Below are 16,107 nucleotides of genomic sequence, written 5' to 3'. Positions count from 1 at the left end.
GTGAAGCTTGGGGGCAGATAGCACCTTCTCATCTTTGCATTAGACAAATTTGGAAGATCTTGTAACCATTGTTCCCATTGATATTTAAGCTTATCTGAGAGTGGCTCATCCCAACCTGCTCTCTCTTGACAGAGCTCTTGCAGAATTAGCTTGCCGCGAAGGATAAAGGGCGCTACGAACCCCAGAGGGTCATAAATGGAAGCAACTGTAGCCAGCACCCCCCTTCTGGTCATTGGACGTTCTTTAACAGTAACTCTGAACTGAAAGTCATCAGAGAACACACACCATTGGACACCTAGAACTCTTTCCAGAAGTGGTTCCCCGAGGTCCAGATCTCTAACACTTTGAGCACACTCCTCTTCTGGAATTGCTCTCAAGACGCTGTTGCTATTAGAGATAAATTTATGGAGGCGAAGGTTACCAGTGCCACAGAGCTCTCTTGCTTCCTCAATAAGTCGAATCGCTTCTGCTTCAGAGGAAACACTTGCCAGCCCATCATCAACGTAAAAGTTTCTTTGAATGAACTTTATAGTAGCTTGGTTGAACTTCCCTTGGCCTGCAGAGGCCAGATGTTGAAGACCAAAATTGGCACAGCCAGGTGAGGAAGCTGCCCCAAATAGATGGACCTTCATTGGTGAAGACTCCAAATCACCGTTCTCCCACCATAAGAATCTCAGATAGTCTTGATCTTCAGGTCTTACGTGAAATTGATGAAACATTCGTTCGACATCACACATAATTGCAATGGGACCCTTACGAAACCTACAAAGGACCCCCACCAAGGTATTAGTGAGCTCTGGACCTGTAAGAAGGTGGTCATTTAAAGACACATTCTGAAACCTTGCTGAACAGTCGAAGACAATACGGATTTTCCCTGGCTTTTGAGGATGATACACCCCATGATGAGGTATATACCAAGCAGGAGAAGTGTTAACTTGTTGTTCGGGGATTTTCTCTGCATCGCCTTGGACGATAAGCTCCTTCATGAAGTTAACGTAGTCAGAAAAGTAGCCATTATCCCTTTTGAGCCTCCTCTTCAGACACATCAAGCGCTGGTCTGCACAACGCTTGTTGTTGGGCAAGTTCGGCCTCTCACCTTTAAAAGGTAAGGGCATTTCAAAGTGACCATCTGATTTATGTTTAATTCCATCCTTTAACTTTGTCAAGAACAAGACATCATCTTGAGAGAAGGAATCCTCTCCTACACGCTCACTGAAATCTGACTCCAGCATCTTCATGACATCATCGGGGGCAATCATTTCCTTAATCTGGGTCCTGAAGACAAAATGAACTTCACCTTTGAGCTGGTCAGGCACTTCAAGTTGAGGGATTACTTGCTTTACAATGATACGGTGACTCACACCAAGCGCATCACCATACTGTTCACCTGGGTCACCATAGCTCACAATACTCCAGCCCAAGTCAGTTTTCTGTGCAAATGGTTGATTTTCTTCTCCACAGACAACCTCCCTGGGCATTAGAGCCTGTGGGCAATTGTATCCTATCAGCAATCCAATTTCGTATTCGCTTTGTGGAGCAATATGCTGTGCCAGATGCTCCAAATGTGTCCATGCCTTGGCTATCTCAGGAGTAGGAATGTGTGATCTATTGGCAGGGATAAATTCTCTGGTGTACACTGTTGGCACTGCGATTTTCTTGATGGAATTCAACCCTCTTACTTGTAAACCCTTGAGTCTTTTGCAGGAGACAACAGTTTCCCTTGAGGACATGGTGGATAACTTCAGCTTTATAGGTTCTGCACTCATTTCCAAAGCATCTGCCACATGCTCTAGAATGAAAGAGGAATCACTCTGGGAATCTAGCAAAGCATAAACAACAACTTCCTTGCCTGAGTCACTTGACACAATGACTGGAACTATTGCTGAAGTTTGAATACTACTGCCATCCTTTAAAATCCTGTTAGACATAGTTTCTGCAGTGATGTCTAGTGATGTAGAGCCAACTTGATTCTGCTTGGATTCCGGTTCTGGGTGGCCCCCATGTAAACAAGTGGGATGAGGTCTGGAACAGGAATCACAAATCAACCGCCTCTTACAGCTTCTTGACTGATGGCCCGGGTTCAAGCAGCCAAAACACAGATGCTCACGCCGAATGAATTGAACTCTCTCAGCAACTGGTCGCTCGAGAAATCTGTGACACTTCTGGAGGCTATGTGCAGCTCTCTTACAAAACATACAAGAGACCCAATTGTCAGTGATGTTGGTGTTAAGGCTCTTGGCAGAGGCAGCTGCACCTTGACTCTTGGTTTTGGATTTTTCTGACTCACTTGCCCATATAGCTTGCGGCGAGGTTATTGGGTTGCAAGCAATACTAGCCTCCATGGACAAGAATGTTACAAAATAACTAAAGTTTGGAAAACGTTCATGCGCTAGTTGGTAAAGTGTAGCGCTTCTGTTCCATCCATGGCTTAAACGCTCAGGCAGCTTAGCAACAAGTTTTTGATTCTCCATTGGATCATTGAGAACATGCAAATTCTCGTTACGGGACATAGCACATTCACAACTACGCAGGAAGTCTACATACCGTCTCAATGCAGCACCATCTTTAGTAGCTATACAGGGCCAGGCGTACAATTTATCTCGGAAAGCCTTTGCAATGACAAATGACTGGCCATACCTTTCATCAAGCATATTCCAAGCTAAGCTGTATGAATCTTCTGATGCAAGCAGAAAATGACCTTCTAAGGCCTCCTTTGCTGTGCCCCCAACATATCTCTGGAGGAAGAAAATCTTCTCTATATCTGGGATATTCTTCCTCTCAATTAAGGTTTGAAAGGATAACTTCCAGTGATTGAACTGCAGTGGGTCGCCACAGAAGATGGTTGGTTCTGGAACCGGCAGCCTATTTGCTGATATGGCCTCAGCCAAGGCCTTGACAAGTTCTTGAGTGTCATTTGAGAAACCACCCCTTGATGGCACACTTCTTGGTTGTACGTCACACACAGGATCAGCTTGTTTCGCTACCGTCATAACCATGGAGACATCAGGCCTCTGAATAGCGAGATCTTGGTTCACGTCAATATTGGTTTCTTCGTACACTTGTAGCTTTGCCTGGGCAGCATTCAATTTCTTCAATCTTTCCAGACGATCCACCTCCCTCTTTAAGTTTTCGACGGACTGTCTTCTGGCGGCATTCTCTTCTTGTTGTGTTCTCAACAGGGCAGCTTCTTGGGTTTGTCTTTTAATTTTTCGTTCAACTTCTTCCCTTTCTTCCTGGAGACGTCGGGATAATGCTGCTGATTCTTGGGCTGCAGTTATCTGCTTATCTTTGACTTCAAGTGCTTCCAATTCTTCTTGCCTGCGCTCCTGTTCACTCATGATCTTGAGCACTGCTCTTGTAGCGGCATACTCGGCAGCAGCTTCTTGTCTTTTTGCTAGAGACTCATTGGAACAAATTGAACTGCTTCCACGCCCCTTATTAACAGAAAGTGGAATACTAGAGGCAGAGGATGCAAATACGGATTCGTCATCAGGCCAAAGCAGCTCTTCCTCGGCTCCTTGAATCTGAGACTTAACATTCTTAAACAAAACCTTAGTAATAGAGGCGCTTTTGTCGAATTTGCGGCGCATGTCTTGAGTTGGAACGTCAAGTTTTCTATAAGCATCGTAAATATCATTAAGTTCAGTTAATTCCTTTTCAATGCGGGTTTCATGTTCTTGAAGAATGTCACTTGGAAGTTTTTGCTGCACAGATCTTTTAGCCACTTTAGTCATGACTTTCCAACATTCATAGACATTGTCAAAACGAAGCAGCAGTAAGTTTAACTGGTCCATGTGTAGGGTTTTGCCCTTCTCCGTCAATGTACGTGATCGGTCACTTCTACGAGGCTCATTCTGTAGTTCCAATGCGCCTAAAGGCTGTTGCTCAACAACATCACACTCATTTGCCTTTTGAAGCTCTGCTGAATGCTGAGACTCCACTAAAGGCAGGCCTTCATCTCTACCAATCTGAGACATAGTGGATTGTGTATTGCCTATTAACTGTTACACTGAGAGGCTGTCTTCAAACAATTACTATCTACTAAACTTGAAGGGTTCATAAAACAACTTGATGACAGCTTCAGCTACACTTGAACGTAGTCGGCAATAACAATACGAACGTACATCAACATAATACAATTCAGCAACCTGGTGGTGCAAACATTTTCAATTCGGTTGCATGTCAAAACCCCCAATATCAATTTTAAATGTCCTTAAATGTGGCCATCAGGCTAATAAAGACAACCCATCATCATTGTTCATTAAAGCTTCAAACCGTCTAAAAGAAAACATGAATGCTAAAAGCTGCTTATCTGTTTCATGCCGTTCCTCCACGCGTCTTCAATCGCTGAACAGCACGTTGTAAATCCGAATACAGTTCATGCGTGAAGTCACTTTAGGCAACGAGTCCAATTCGCTTGCTTCTTCAGCGAAAACGTGGCTTTAATCCGAGAAATTTGCATTAATCCCCGGCAAACTGACGAATCTTCACGTTGAGGATAGATAACCCGTGAGCCGATGCAGAGTTCTGCTCCGAGTTCGCCTCGAGTTCGACTATCACTCCCCTCCAGGAAAGACGCAAGGCCAAAGTTCTTCAGTTACTGATGGATTTATTTTTCCTCTTTAATTCAGTTGTAATCCAACGTCGAACTGGTTAAAAGCAGTAAAAACACAATCAACAGACAATCAAACCAAACAATCAAACCCAAAGAAATCAAAGAAATAAAGCATCATGAATAGACAAACATACCTCGTTGGCTGCATAACAATTGAGAGGGGAAATGAGGCAAGGTAAACGCAATCACATTCATCAGCTTGGACTCAGCGGTATACTAGCACGACCGCGAGCCGGCGTCTTAGGTCTCCTAGTCAGGTGTAATGAACGCTACCATAATAAGGGTGTGTGTGTGACCCCTGACCCCCATGACCTCACTTCCTATAAACTAAACCCAATCATGCCAGACAAAAGGTAAAACAAACTTATCAAACGAAAATAATCACCACAAGCAAAAACTAAGACAAAAAATAACAAAACAAAATCTAAACAGTTACAATATATTTTTGAAGAATCAGCCATTTAACTCATCCTGCAAAAAAGAGAGTCTCTTTGCATGAGAGATAAGCACATTTAAGTTCTTAAAACGTTTTTTTTTGCCTTCCAAAGTAAAATTTCTATGATCACGTTTTTTTGATTGTTGTGTCTAAACGGGTTTAGACAAGTTTAAAAACATTTCACACATGTTTTAGTGCTTTGGTAAGCTACACTATAAGTCTATATAGCTAGTATGAATTTAGCTCAAAACAGCTGGATGATGCATTTTTTCCAAAAAGGTGGGATTGGGGTGATTTGTGCCAAAGGGCCTGGGGTAAGTTGTGCCAGTGATCTGTAAAGAGAATTCCATTCAATTTGGTCTTCATTTGAACATGTGTTCATGTAAATTACCTTTAAATAGAATTGGCTCAACTCAGCTTTGTTCTGATGTGTTCAGGAAGCTCTAGGCCTTGTTTAAGAAAATGCACCTTTGATGTGCTCATGTGGCGCAATAGGCTTGTAGAAAATCAGCTTTTGTTGTTGAAAAATAACTTTAAATACACCTTAAATGAGTAATTTTGCATTGAATTTGTCTATGCAAATATACTGTTTTACTTTAATAATCAATGGCACAATTTACCCCAATGTATTCTCTTTAATGGCACAACTTACCCCGCACCGGGGGCAAGTTGTGCCACGAGACTACTTTTTTTCAGTAAGCTATATTTCTTTAATACTATATTTCAGATCCAAATTGATTGTTCCCAAAGATGCACAACATCCTGAAATATTTGTTTTAGTTTGAAGCATTACCGTCATGGCCTCGCTTATAAGTCACTTTAAGTAAAAACTGGCACATCTTACCCCACTCTCCCTACACACCGTCACGGTTTTATCCACCAACTTCTTTCCTTCTGCATTCAATTTGACAGGGGAGCCAAAATGCTCCCAAACAGGGGATTTAAATGTGGGGCGTTCAAGTTCTTCTGTTCCTCCGCTCGCTATGACCACGCTGTGTTGCAGGTTTTCTTTATGTTATGTCAGCTACGTGTTACGTCTGTGTGGTAACCTAGGCGACAGGTTTGCGTGGCAGCGCGAGTATATGGAAACAGACGTAGCACTAGAGGCAGCAGTTATCGTTACCGTAAGGCAAGGCAAGGCAAATTTATTTATAGAGCACATTTCGTACATTATGCAATTCAATGTGCTTTACATAAACAAACAGTAATAACATTTAAATTGAAACACAGTAAAAGAAACTTAAATAAAAATAAAAAATAAAATAAAAATAATTATGAAAATAAATAAATAAATAAAACATTAAAATCAATAAATTGCAGGTAAGAGACATTATGATTAGCAGCACTAAGAAGCAGCATACCGCAATAAATAGAGAATTTCACATATAGGCTAAAGAGAATAGGTTTGTTTTTAGTCTTGTCTTGAAACTGTCTATGGTGGGGGCAGTTTTGATGTGGTCTGGTAGTAGATTCCAAAGTTTTACTGCATAATAACTGAAGGCTGCTTGACCTTGTTTAGTTTTAACAGTAGGGGCCACCAACAAGATTCTATCCTGGGATCGGAGGGGTCTGGGAGGTACATACGGCTGGAGCATGTCCTTAAAATATAAAGGTCCAAACCCATGCATGGACTTAAAAACAAGTAGCATCACTTTAAAATCAATTCTGTGGCTAACTGGAAGCCAGTGAAGAGATTTCAGTATTGGAGTTATATGTTCTGTTCTCCTGGTTTTGGTAAGAACTCTAGCAGCCGCATTTTGTATTAGCTGGAGCTTTTTAATATGCTTTTTGGGGAGTCCAGTGAAAAGACTATTACAATAGTCAATTCTGCTGGAAATGAATGCATGGACAAGTTTTTCAAGATCAGCCTGTGACATGAAACCTCTTAGTTTTGAAATGTTTTTTAAATGGTAAAAGGCTGATTTAGAGATGGATTTTATGTGTTGATTGAATGACAGGTCACTATCTAGAATGACACCCACATTTTTAACAATGGCCTTTGGTTTTAGTCCTTTGGTGTTAAGAAATTCACTGACCTGGTGTCTGTCGCTTACTTTTCCAAAGACAATAACTTCTGTTTTGTCACTATTAAGTTGAAGAAAATTAAGACACATCCAGTTATTGACCTGGGGCCGTATTCACAAAGAATCTTAGGGCTAAAAGTAGGTCATAAGTGGCGAATTTAGGAGAAACTCCTAAAAATAATGGGCGTGTCAGTCTTAAATGTAGGACTCCTAATTTTTTTTACTAAGAGCAATTCACAAAATATTTTATCCCTAAAAGTAGCACCTAAGTCTAGGACAGCTTAAAACTCCTCATGAGGACTCCTAAGTCACTAAGACCTATTCACAAAAAATCGTAAGATGGCTGCAGCCGACTTGGAATTGATAAAAGACATTGCTTAAACCGTGAAGGTATTAATATTGTCGTAGAATTAGCGCGGGATGCAATGACGCCTTTAAACAACGATGTGTCCCGAAGTGAAATGTTTGGAAACATAAATATAGCCCATTTGGCTTCGCGGAAAACGCAAATGACGACACTGGGAATCAGTCAGCCGTTTAATTCATCAAACTATCAACGCACTGTAGACCCCACATCATCCAACAGTTTATCCAGTTGCCTTTGCCCTTTGGACAATCGCCAATTACACAAGATCAAAGTAAATTCCATGGCGATCGCAGGAATGTCCACACATTACAATAATTACCCCATCAAAAGATGAGGACGTTTTCGACTCGTGCATTTCAACTGAGAGCGGTCTGCAGCAGTTTTTTAAGAACTTACCAGCTGGATGCCGCTGGGGTGACGGTGGCTATTGGTCCTGGGACCAGTAGGCTTTCGCTATACGTTTCACGTTCGTTTCGCTGGAAGGGCCGTGTGTGCTGATATTTGAAGTGGTCAAGGGCTGGAAATATAATAGCCTTACAGTTTGCTGGGTGCTTTAGTTATTACTGCCTTGATTACATGCAATTGCCATATTTTATATTGATCGTTTTTTATTTCTCTTAACGTGCAAAGTGTCATTCCCGTTGGATGCACAAACTTGTCATCATGCGTGTGCATTCTGCTAACTGCACTGTCCATAACTATTTAATATGACTTAATGTGAAGCCTAGGTTATTCTCTTATTTTCAGTTGATATAGTGGGATTGTTAGAGGGACGTCACGAATGAGTTTTTAATGAGAGAGCCTGTCAACAACCAATCACCGTCCTCACCCCTTCTAAACTCGTGCATGAGAGTCGACGTCATCCATAGCAACGGTGGTTTTATCTTAAGCTTAGGAGTTGGTATTATCCTTAGTATGAGTAGGTCTCAGAGCCGTTGTGAATCACTTTTAAGAAATTACTCCTACGTAAAAGGTTTTAGCGCGAGTTAGGAGCACTCCTAGTGGTAAGATAAAAGGCTTTGTGAATACGGCCCCTGATCTATGCACAGATTAAGTGATTCTAGTGGGCTAAGGTCGTTGGGAGAAATTGCTAAGTATAATTGAGTGTCGTCAGCATAGCTATGGTATGAAATCTGATGTTGTTTGATAATTTGCCCGAGTGGGAGCATATACAAATTGAACAACAGGGGGCCTAGGATCGATCCTTGGGGAACACCACAGTTTAAGGGGATGGATGAGGACGTGTAATTGCCAATACTGACGTAGAAACTTCTGTCTTTGAGGTAGGATTTGAGGCAGTCAATCACTGTGCCCCTCAGACCAACCAGGTGCTCAAGCCTGTGGAGCAGTATTGCATGATCAACTGTGTCAAATGCAGCACTTAAGTCTAATAATACCAGAGCAGTTGTTTTCCCACAGTCAGTACTTAGCCTTATATCATTGAGTACCTTAACAAGGGCGGTTTCTGTGCTGTGATAGGTTCGGAAACCAGACTGAAATGGGTCTAGACATGAATTGTCAGTTAAAAACTCAGTTAGTTGGTTAAAAACTATCCTTTCAATTATTTTGCTAATGAAAGGCAAGTTAGATATGGGCCTGTAGTTGTTATATATAGAGGTATCCAGATTCCTTTTTTTAATAAGGGGTTTTACAATGGCTGTTTTTAGGGACTTTGGGAAAATGCCAGATTGAAGAGATGTATTCACTAGTTTCAGTACATCTGTGATTAGGAGATGGAAGACAGATTTAAAGAACTGAGTTGGCAGAACATCCAAACTGCAAGTTGATGAATTCAGAGCTTGTACAGTTTTTAGAAGGATTGTACTGTCTATAAAAGAAAATTCTGACATTACATTGTTTGGTATTCCTTCTATGGGTCCAGGCTTTGTAAGGTTTGTACATGATATGCTAGCTCTTATATTGTAAATCTTATTATTAAAGAAAGCTGCAAAGTCATTGCAGGCTTCAGTAGAGATAAACTCACTGGGAAACTGAAAGACAGGAGATGTAAGTTTTTCCACAATTGAAAACAGCACCTTGGAGTTGTTAATATTTCCACTGATGGTGTTTGAGAAGAAGGATTTCCTAGCCTTGTATATTTCAGAATTATACTTGTGGAGTGTTTCTTTGTAGATGCAATAGTGGATTGTGAGTTTTTGTTTCCGCCATTTCCTCTCAGTTTTCCTGCATTCTCTTTTAAGGGATTTGACTATGGGGTTTAGTAGCCATGGAGCTTTGCTTTTGTTGGTGATTTTTTTTATTTTCACAGTACTCACCGAAGTCTAGCATACTTTTGTTTTCCATGCCCACTGTTCTACATGTTGTACGAGGACAATAAATCACAACGAGCCATAGGACTGTTTGCTTATTGAAAAGGAACTGTTGCAGACTTTTACCCAGAGCGTGTTAAGTAGCTCTGTCCCTGGAACTAGCAGGAATGGTTACGGCTGTGTGTGGACTGAACATGCGCACATTTTTTTTTTTTTTTTTCATAAATCAGTCCGCGGATCATGCGTGTGCCGAACCGAAATAGATGATCCGAACGGATCACGGATCAATGATGATCCGTTGCACCCCTAAAAACTATATTCAAATAAAGTGAACTATTATGCACTATTATAGACTTTTCGTATTTTCGATGTAAGAGAAGTTCCAATGCAGAACAGACCATTAGTCAACTTCAAGGGAAGTCCTTCTGAGGCTAGGGGGCTGAAGACGAAATGCATTCCACTAAACAAGAATGTTTACTTTTTTATAAACGAATATGAATTCCCGCCTGGAAATACATTTGCGCAGGGGTCTTGTCTCGTCTTGAAGCGATTTATTATCCCGATTATTATGCGTTTACTTGCCAAAACAATAGAAAATATTCCTCCAAAATACCTATTTTTGTAGATTGTAATTAGAAGCACAAATCCCGTTGTCAATGACAGTGGTCATTAATCAATTATCAACTTACTAAACTTGACCGTTTGTTCATGTCGAGGAATATCAAACTGAGGCCAGGATGTAACAACTTCGCGATAGGTTGATTCGCCAAAGCCTCAGATTGATATTTCCCGGAAAGACCGAACTTAGCTGAGTTTGAGCGGTGGATGGGAAGCAGAAAGGGCAAACACTGAGAGAAAAATAACAAGCGAGCCTGAAAACACGCCAATTCAAATTAACGGAACTTTTTGGAACATTCTGACAGCCGTAGCCTATAATGAACTGATTCAACCGCACAAGATGGAAGGAAACCTGTCCAAATATGCCCTCATCTTCCTCGTCCTTGCGCTGTCAGGAGTCATCCTCCTTTTGCAGAACATTAACACTCTGGAGGTCAGTAATGTTACTGTTACTCATAAAACTGAACTTGTTACTTTTGTTATGTGGTGCCACATCACTTAAAGAGGTCTCACACAACAGTTAAGTACTCACAAAATGTTTATTGGATTATAGATTGTTGCTGTTGTATGCCAATCTTATGCACTGCTCTCTTCCTGTTTCTCGCTTTCTTCTCTCACCCCCACCCCACTGTTGCTCTCTCTCTGTCTCCTTCCCTGTATTTTCCCTTTCTCTCCTCCCTCCCTATCTAAGTCACTGTCTCGCTCCCATCTACCTCTCTATCTTCTCCCTCCTCCATCTCTGTATTTATTTCCTCACCCCACCCTTCTCTTTCTATCGCCCTCCCTGTCTCTCACCTTTCTCTCCCCCTCTCTCATTCACTCTATTCTCTCCACCTTTGCACACCCCTCCCTCTCCCCCTCCCTCCTTCACCCTCATCCCCTCTCACAGAGATGGAACTGCCAGTCGGTGTCCTCTCTCTACCAGCTCCAGAGTAGCATCAGTTCCGTCTTCAAGCTCTCTGGACCCTACCTGCCTATGGACCAGAATGGCAGCTACTGTCCCAACCTGGGCCAGGAGGTGTCCCAGGCGGAGGCCAATGAGGAGCGCTACCTCCTGGAGTCCATTTCCTGGCCTGAGCCCCCTGCGCTGGGGGTGCCGGTCCACCAGAGCAGCGACCCGGCACAAAGTTATTTTGTGATCCAGCCGCCCTCCAACATCTCGGGCCAAGCCACATGGCGGGTGGGCGGCAAGCTGGAAGTGCTGGTCCACATACAGAACTTCCTGGGCCAGCCCAAGAGGTATGGCGGGGACTTCCTGCTGGCCCGGATCCGTTCCCCAGAGATTGGCGCCGGTGCATCGGGCTCGGTCGTGGACCGGCAGGATGGCCTGTACGCGGTGGAGCTCCCGCTGCTGTGGGCGGGGCCGGCGCAGGTTGAGGTGACGCTGGTGCACTCAAGCGAGGCGGTGGCAGTGCTGCGGCGCTTGAGGGAGGAGCGGCCAGACCGAGTCTTCTTCAAGAGCCTCTTCCGCTCCGGCTACCTGTCTGAGACCACCGTCTGCAACCTGTGCCTGCCCACCGGACCACGTCTGCCGGTGTTGTGCAACTACACAGATCCGCATACAGGTGAGCCCTGGTACTGCTACAAACCCAGGATGCTGGAATGCGACAGACGCATCAACCATGCCAAAGGGGACTACAAGAAGCACCTGCTCACCACCACAGAGTCAATGCTGTTCTTGAGGTATGAGTATATGTAGGAATCACCATCCTTCACTTTTTATTCTGAGCTGAGTCTTACAGTCAGACCTTGGTTTCAGTTTATGAATCAAACCAGAAATATTATTCTGTCTGCCACAAATTAATCTTTACAGTAGGTTACAGACTAATGCGCTTGTTAATATTGTGAAGCAGAAATAAAAGCACTGTCTAATCACCCATGTCCATCCGACATGTTCGACAAATTATGGCAGTAAAACTGAGTGATGGAACGATCCAGGCATCAGGTGATTTTGAGTCAATATAGTCTTATTTTAAGGACATCAACCTTCTGTATTTTGGGCATTAATGCCAATAGTGCTTTAGATAAGTGCATTTAATGGACTCTGGTTCTGAGGAACAAAGAGGAATACTGAGTGACATTTATTTGCCAGTGTCACCTTTGGCTAACCAATGCGCAGTCTATTCACCACTGTGGGACAGGAAACTGGGGGGAAAGATAAAATTATCTTTTGTCACAGCACCACCGTCAAAGCTCCGGTCCAAGCCCTCGGGATAGGCAACATAACTATTTTGCCCGCAGTGAAAGGTAAGAGAAAGAGCAATCTAGTATTAAAAGGAACATGGTAACAATTTAGTTGAATAAGGAGTGGCCGAACACAGGCTTTGTTGGAAAAGGATAAAGGAGTGGGATACAGGAAAGGGGGGGGGGGGGGGGGGGGATAAGCCGTTTTCCATGTTGTTATGTTTTCAATGTTGATGAGTGTGTTTATATATGTATGTATGTATGTGTGTGTGTGTGTGTGTGTGTGTTTAGATAATGGTAATCAAAGTGTAGTAATCTGTGACTTTGGTGTATTTTTAACATAAATGTACGTGTGTGTGTGTGTACCTGAGTGCGTGTGTGTGTGTGTGTGTGTGGGTGCGTGCGTGTCCACGGATGTGCATGCATGCAGCAGAGTTCTAATTCTACTTCTCCTCCACAGAGCAGTCTTTGGTTCGCAGAGACCAGGCAAAGTTCCTGCCGTCTGGGTATTACTACCAGGGTTCTTGGAGACCTTTAGCCGGAAGCCCAATGCAACAGTTCAATGACTCCTCCGCCATTACCCAGTGTCTTCAAGGGAAACTGTTTTACATGTATGGAGACTCCACTGTTCGACAGTGGTTTGAGTACCTCACCGCCTATGTTCCAGGTCAGCACTTATCTGCATAATGCTGAAAAATGTTTTTCCTATCATATTTTCAAATTCAGCAATGCATTTCTATATGGCATGCACACGTTCACTTTGTCTAACTTGTCTAACTAACTTGTCAAAATAGATTTTTGACTCACTTTTGTTCCTTCTTCATGTAATCTCTCTCTCTCTGCCTTTCTCCATCTTGTTGGTCTCTCTCTCTGTCCCTCCGCCTACAGAACTGAAGGAGATCAACCTTCACAGCCTAAAGAACGTGGGGCCCTTCATGGCTGTAGACATGGTCCATAACATCCTGCTGAAGTACCGCTGCCACGGCCCGCCTATCCGCTTCCCCACCATCTCCTCCAGTGAGCTACGCTACGTGGCTAATGAGCTTGACAGCCTGCCAGGGGGCCATGACACCATTGTGGCTCTGAGCATCTGGTCGCACTTCAGCACATTCCCCGTAGAGGTGTACCTGCGGCGACTGCGCCACATCCGCCGTGCCTTAGCCCGCCTTCTGGACCGGGCGCCAGGCACGCTGGTGGTGGTGCGCACAGCCAACCCGCAGAAGCTGGACCCAGATTATAGCCTGTACAACAGCGACTGGTTCTCCGTGCAGCTGGACTCGGTACTGAGGGCCATGTTCCGCAGCCTGCGGGGGGTGGTGCTGCTGGATGCGTGGGACATGACTCTGGCGCACCCCACCCAGCCCCACCTTCTGCACCCTCCCCCAGACATTGTGAAGAACATGATCGATCTCATCCTGTCCCACATTTGTCCAGCCAAACAGGAGAAGAAGAAGAGCTAGCCAGCAGAGGGAGGGGTGGGGGGGGGGGGGAGAGGACAGGGGGAGAGAAAAGAGTTGAAGTAGTGACATTTTGACATGAGAATACTACAGAGCCCTTCAAATCATAAAAGGTCATATTTTTTTTTTCTTGTGTGCACAAGTTATTATCTTGTGGAAACAAGTTACTTATCAAGATGCTTACCTTGTTCCCAAAAATTATGATTATATTGTCCGCACAAGATACTAACCTGAACGCACAAGATAATTCTGTAATAGGCAAAAGATAACAACTTGTTCCGGCAAGATAATAACTTGAGCGCACAAGATAGTTGTGTTATGCGCACAAGATAGAAAATATCAGACGACAATATTCAGAGAGACAATATTCCACTGTAAATTACCTGACGAGGGAATTTTCATCTTTCTAGTGCTACTGCTGTTCCAAATAACTGATGTTGTTAAATTAACTGATGGTGTTTAGTCCAGAGTTGTAATATGGTGTTGGAAGACAATTGGACTGGTATTCTTAAAACAGTGTTGCTAAATTTGCAATGTGAGATATGTTTCTGAGTCACTTTGCTTTTATATATTTTATATACAGCCGCGGAAAAAATTAAGAGACCACTTCAAAATTATCAGTTTCTCTGGTTTTACTATTTATTGGTATGTGTTAAAGTAAAATGTACATTTTAGTTTTATTCTATAACCTACTGGCAACATTCCTACCAAATTTCAAATAAAAATATTGTCATTTAGATCATTTATTTGCAGAAAAATGACAATTGGTCAAAATAGCAAAAAAGATGCAGTGTCTTCAGATCTCGAATAATGCAAAGAAAACAAGCTCATATTCATTTTTAAACTACACAATACTAATGCTTTAACTTAGGAAGAGTTCAGAAATCAATATTTGGTGGAATAACCTTGATTTAAAATCACAACTTTCATGTGTCTTGGCATGCTCTCCACCAGTCTTTCACATTGCCGTTGGGTGACTTTATGCTACTCCTGGCGCAAGAATTCAAGCAGCTCGGCTTCTTTTCATGGCTTGTGACCATCCATCTTCCTCTTGATCACATTTCAGAGTTTTTTTTATGGGATTCAGGTCTCGAAATTGGGCTGGCCATGACAGGGTCCTGATCTGGTGATACTCCATCCACACCTTTACTGGCCTGGCTGTGTGGCATGGAGCATTGCCCTGCTGGAAAAAAACACTTCTCAGAGTTGGGGAACATTGTCAGAGCAAAAGGAAGCAAGTTTTTCTTCCGGGACAACGTTGTACTTTGCCTGGCTGAGGTTTGTAAAAGACCATAAGGATTGAACCAAAGCCGACTGGAGGGTCTCCTAGTTCGTCTTCTCTGATGAGTTCAATTTCACAGTAGGTGCAAGACTCTGTGGCTTGTAGGCCTCTCCAGGTCTCCGTCTAACCATCAGACGACCATGTGTTGGGCAAAGCTGAAAATTGGACTCAGAGAAGATGAACTTAGAAGATGACCTCCAGTCCGCTTTGGTTCAATTTTAAATTTTAAATCAAGGTTATTCCACCAAATATTGATTTCTGAACTCTTCCTAAGTTAAAGCATTAGTATTGTGTAGTTTAAAAATGAATATGAGCTTGTTTTCTTTGCATTATTCGAGATCTGAAGACACTGCATCTTTTTTGCTATTTTGACCAATTGTCATTTTTCTGCAAATAAATGATCTAAATGACAATATTTTTATTTGAAATTTGGTAGGAATGTTGCCAGTAGGTTATAGAATAAAACTAAAATGTACATTTTACTTTAACGCATACCAATAAATAGTAAAACCAGAGAAACTGATAATTTTGAAGTGGTCTCTTAATTTTTTCCGCGGCTGTATATACCTGTAAATGTTGAGTACACAAATAAAACGACAATACTAAGAGGCATTATGGAGTGTTTGTCCAAAACTAGCAAGCTTACACCTAACAGCCTCACATTGCAAACACCATCAGCAGAACAACTCCAGGCACACAGCTGGTCCCATCAGATCACAAGTGTAGCAGCCTCCTGTCAGGGCTGGTCATTCAACTGAAGACAACAATGAGCACAACTCTTTCTCAAAGCAGGAACTGAACGGGGAGGGTTCCTACAAGATTCCTACAAGTTTATGTTACTCATAAACGATGTT

The 16,107-nt window shown here is 42.8% G+C and overlaps 1 protein-coding gene across 1 annotated transcript; it reads left to right on the top strand.

The window, feature by feature from the left end:
• Window positions 1–10,575: 10,575 nt before the first annotated feature.
• LOC308365067 (NXPE family member 3-like) lies at window positions 10,576–13,974 on the top strand (the record flags this gene model as incomplete). The annotated part of the gene is made up of 5 exons (XM_080838393.1): window positions 10,576–10,763; window positions 11,220–12,013; window positions 12,510–12,577; window positions 12,975–13,181; window positions 13,403–13,974. The coding sequence occupies exons 1-5, from the start codon at window positions 10,671–10,673 to the stop codon at window positions 13,972–13,974; spliced, it is 1,734 nt and encodes a 577-aa protein (XP_080694519.1). The 5' UTR covers window positions 10,576–10,670.
• Between the last annotated feature and the right edge of the window lie 2,133 nt (window positions 13,975–16,107).

This window comes from Sprattus sprattus (genome assembly GCF_963457725.1).
Source record: "Sprattus sprattus genome assembly, chromosome: 5".
NCBI lineage: Eukaryota > Metazoa > Chordata > Actinopteri > Clupeiformes > Clupeidae > Sprattus > Sprattus sprattus.
The sequence above is the reverse complement of the archived record's forward strand: the minus strand, read 5'-3'. Positions and strand labels throughout refer to the sequence as shown.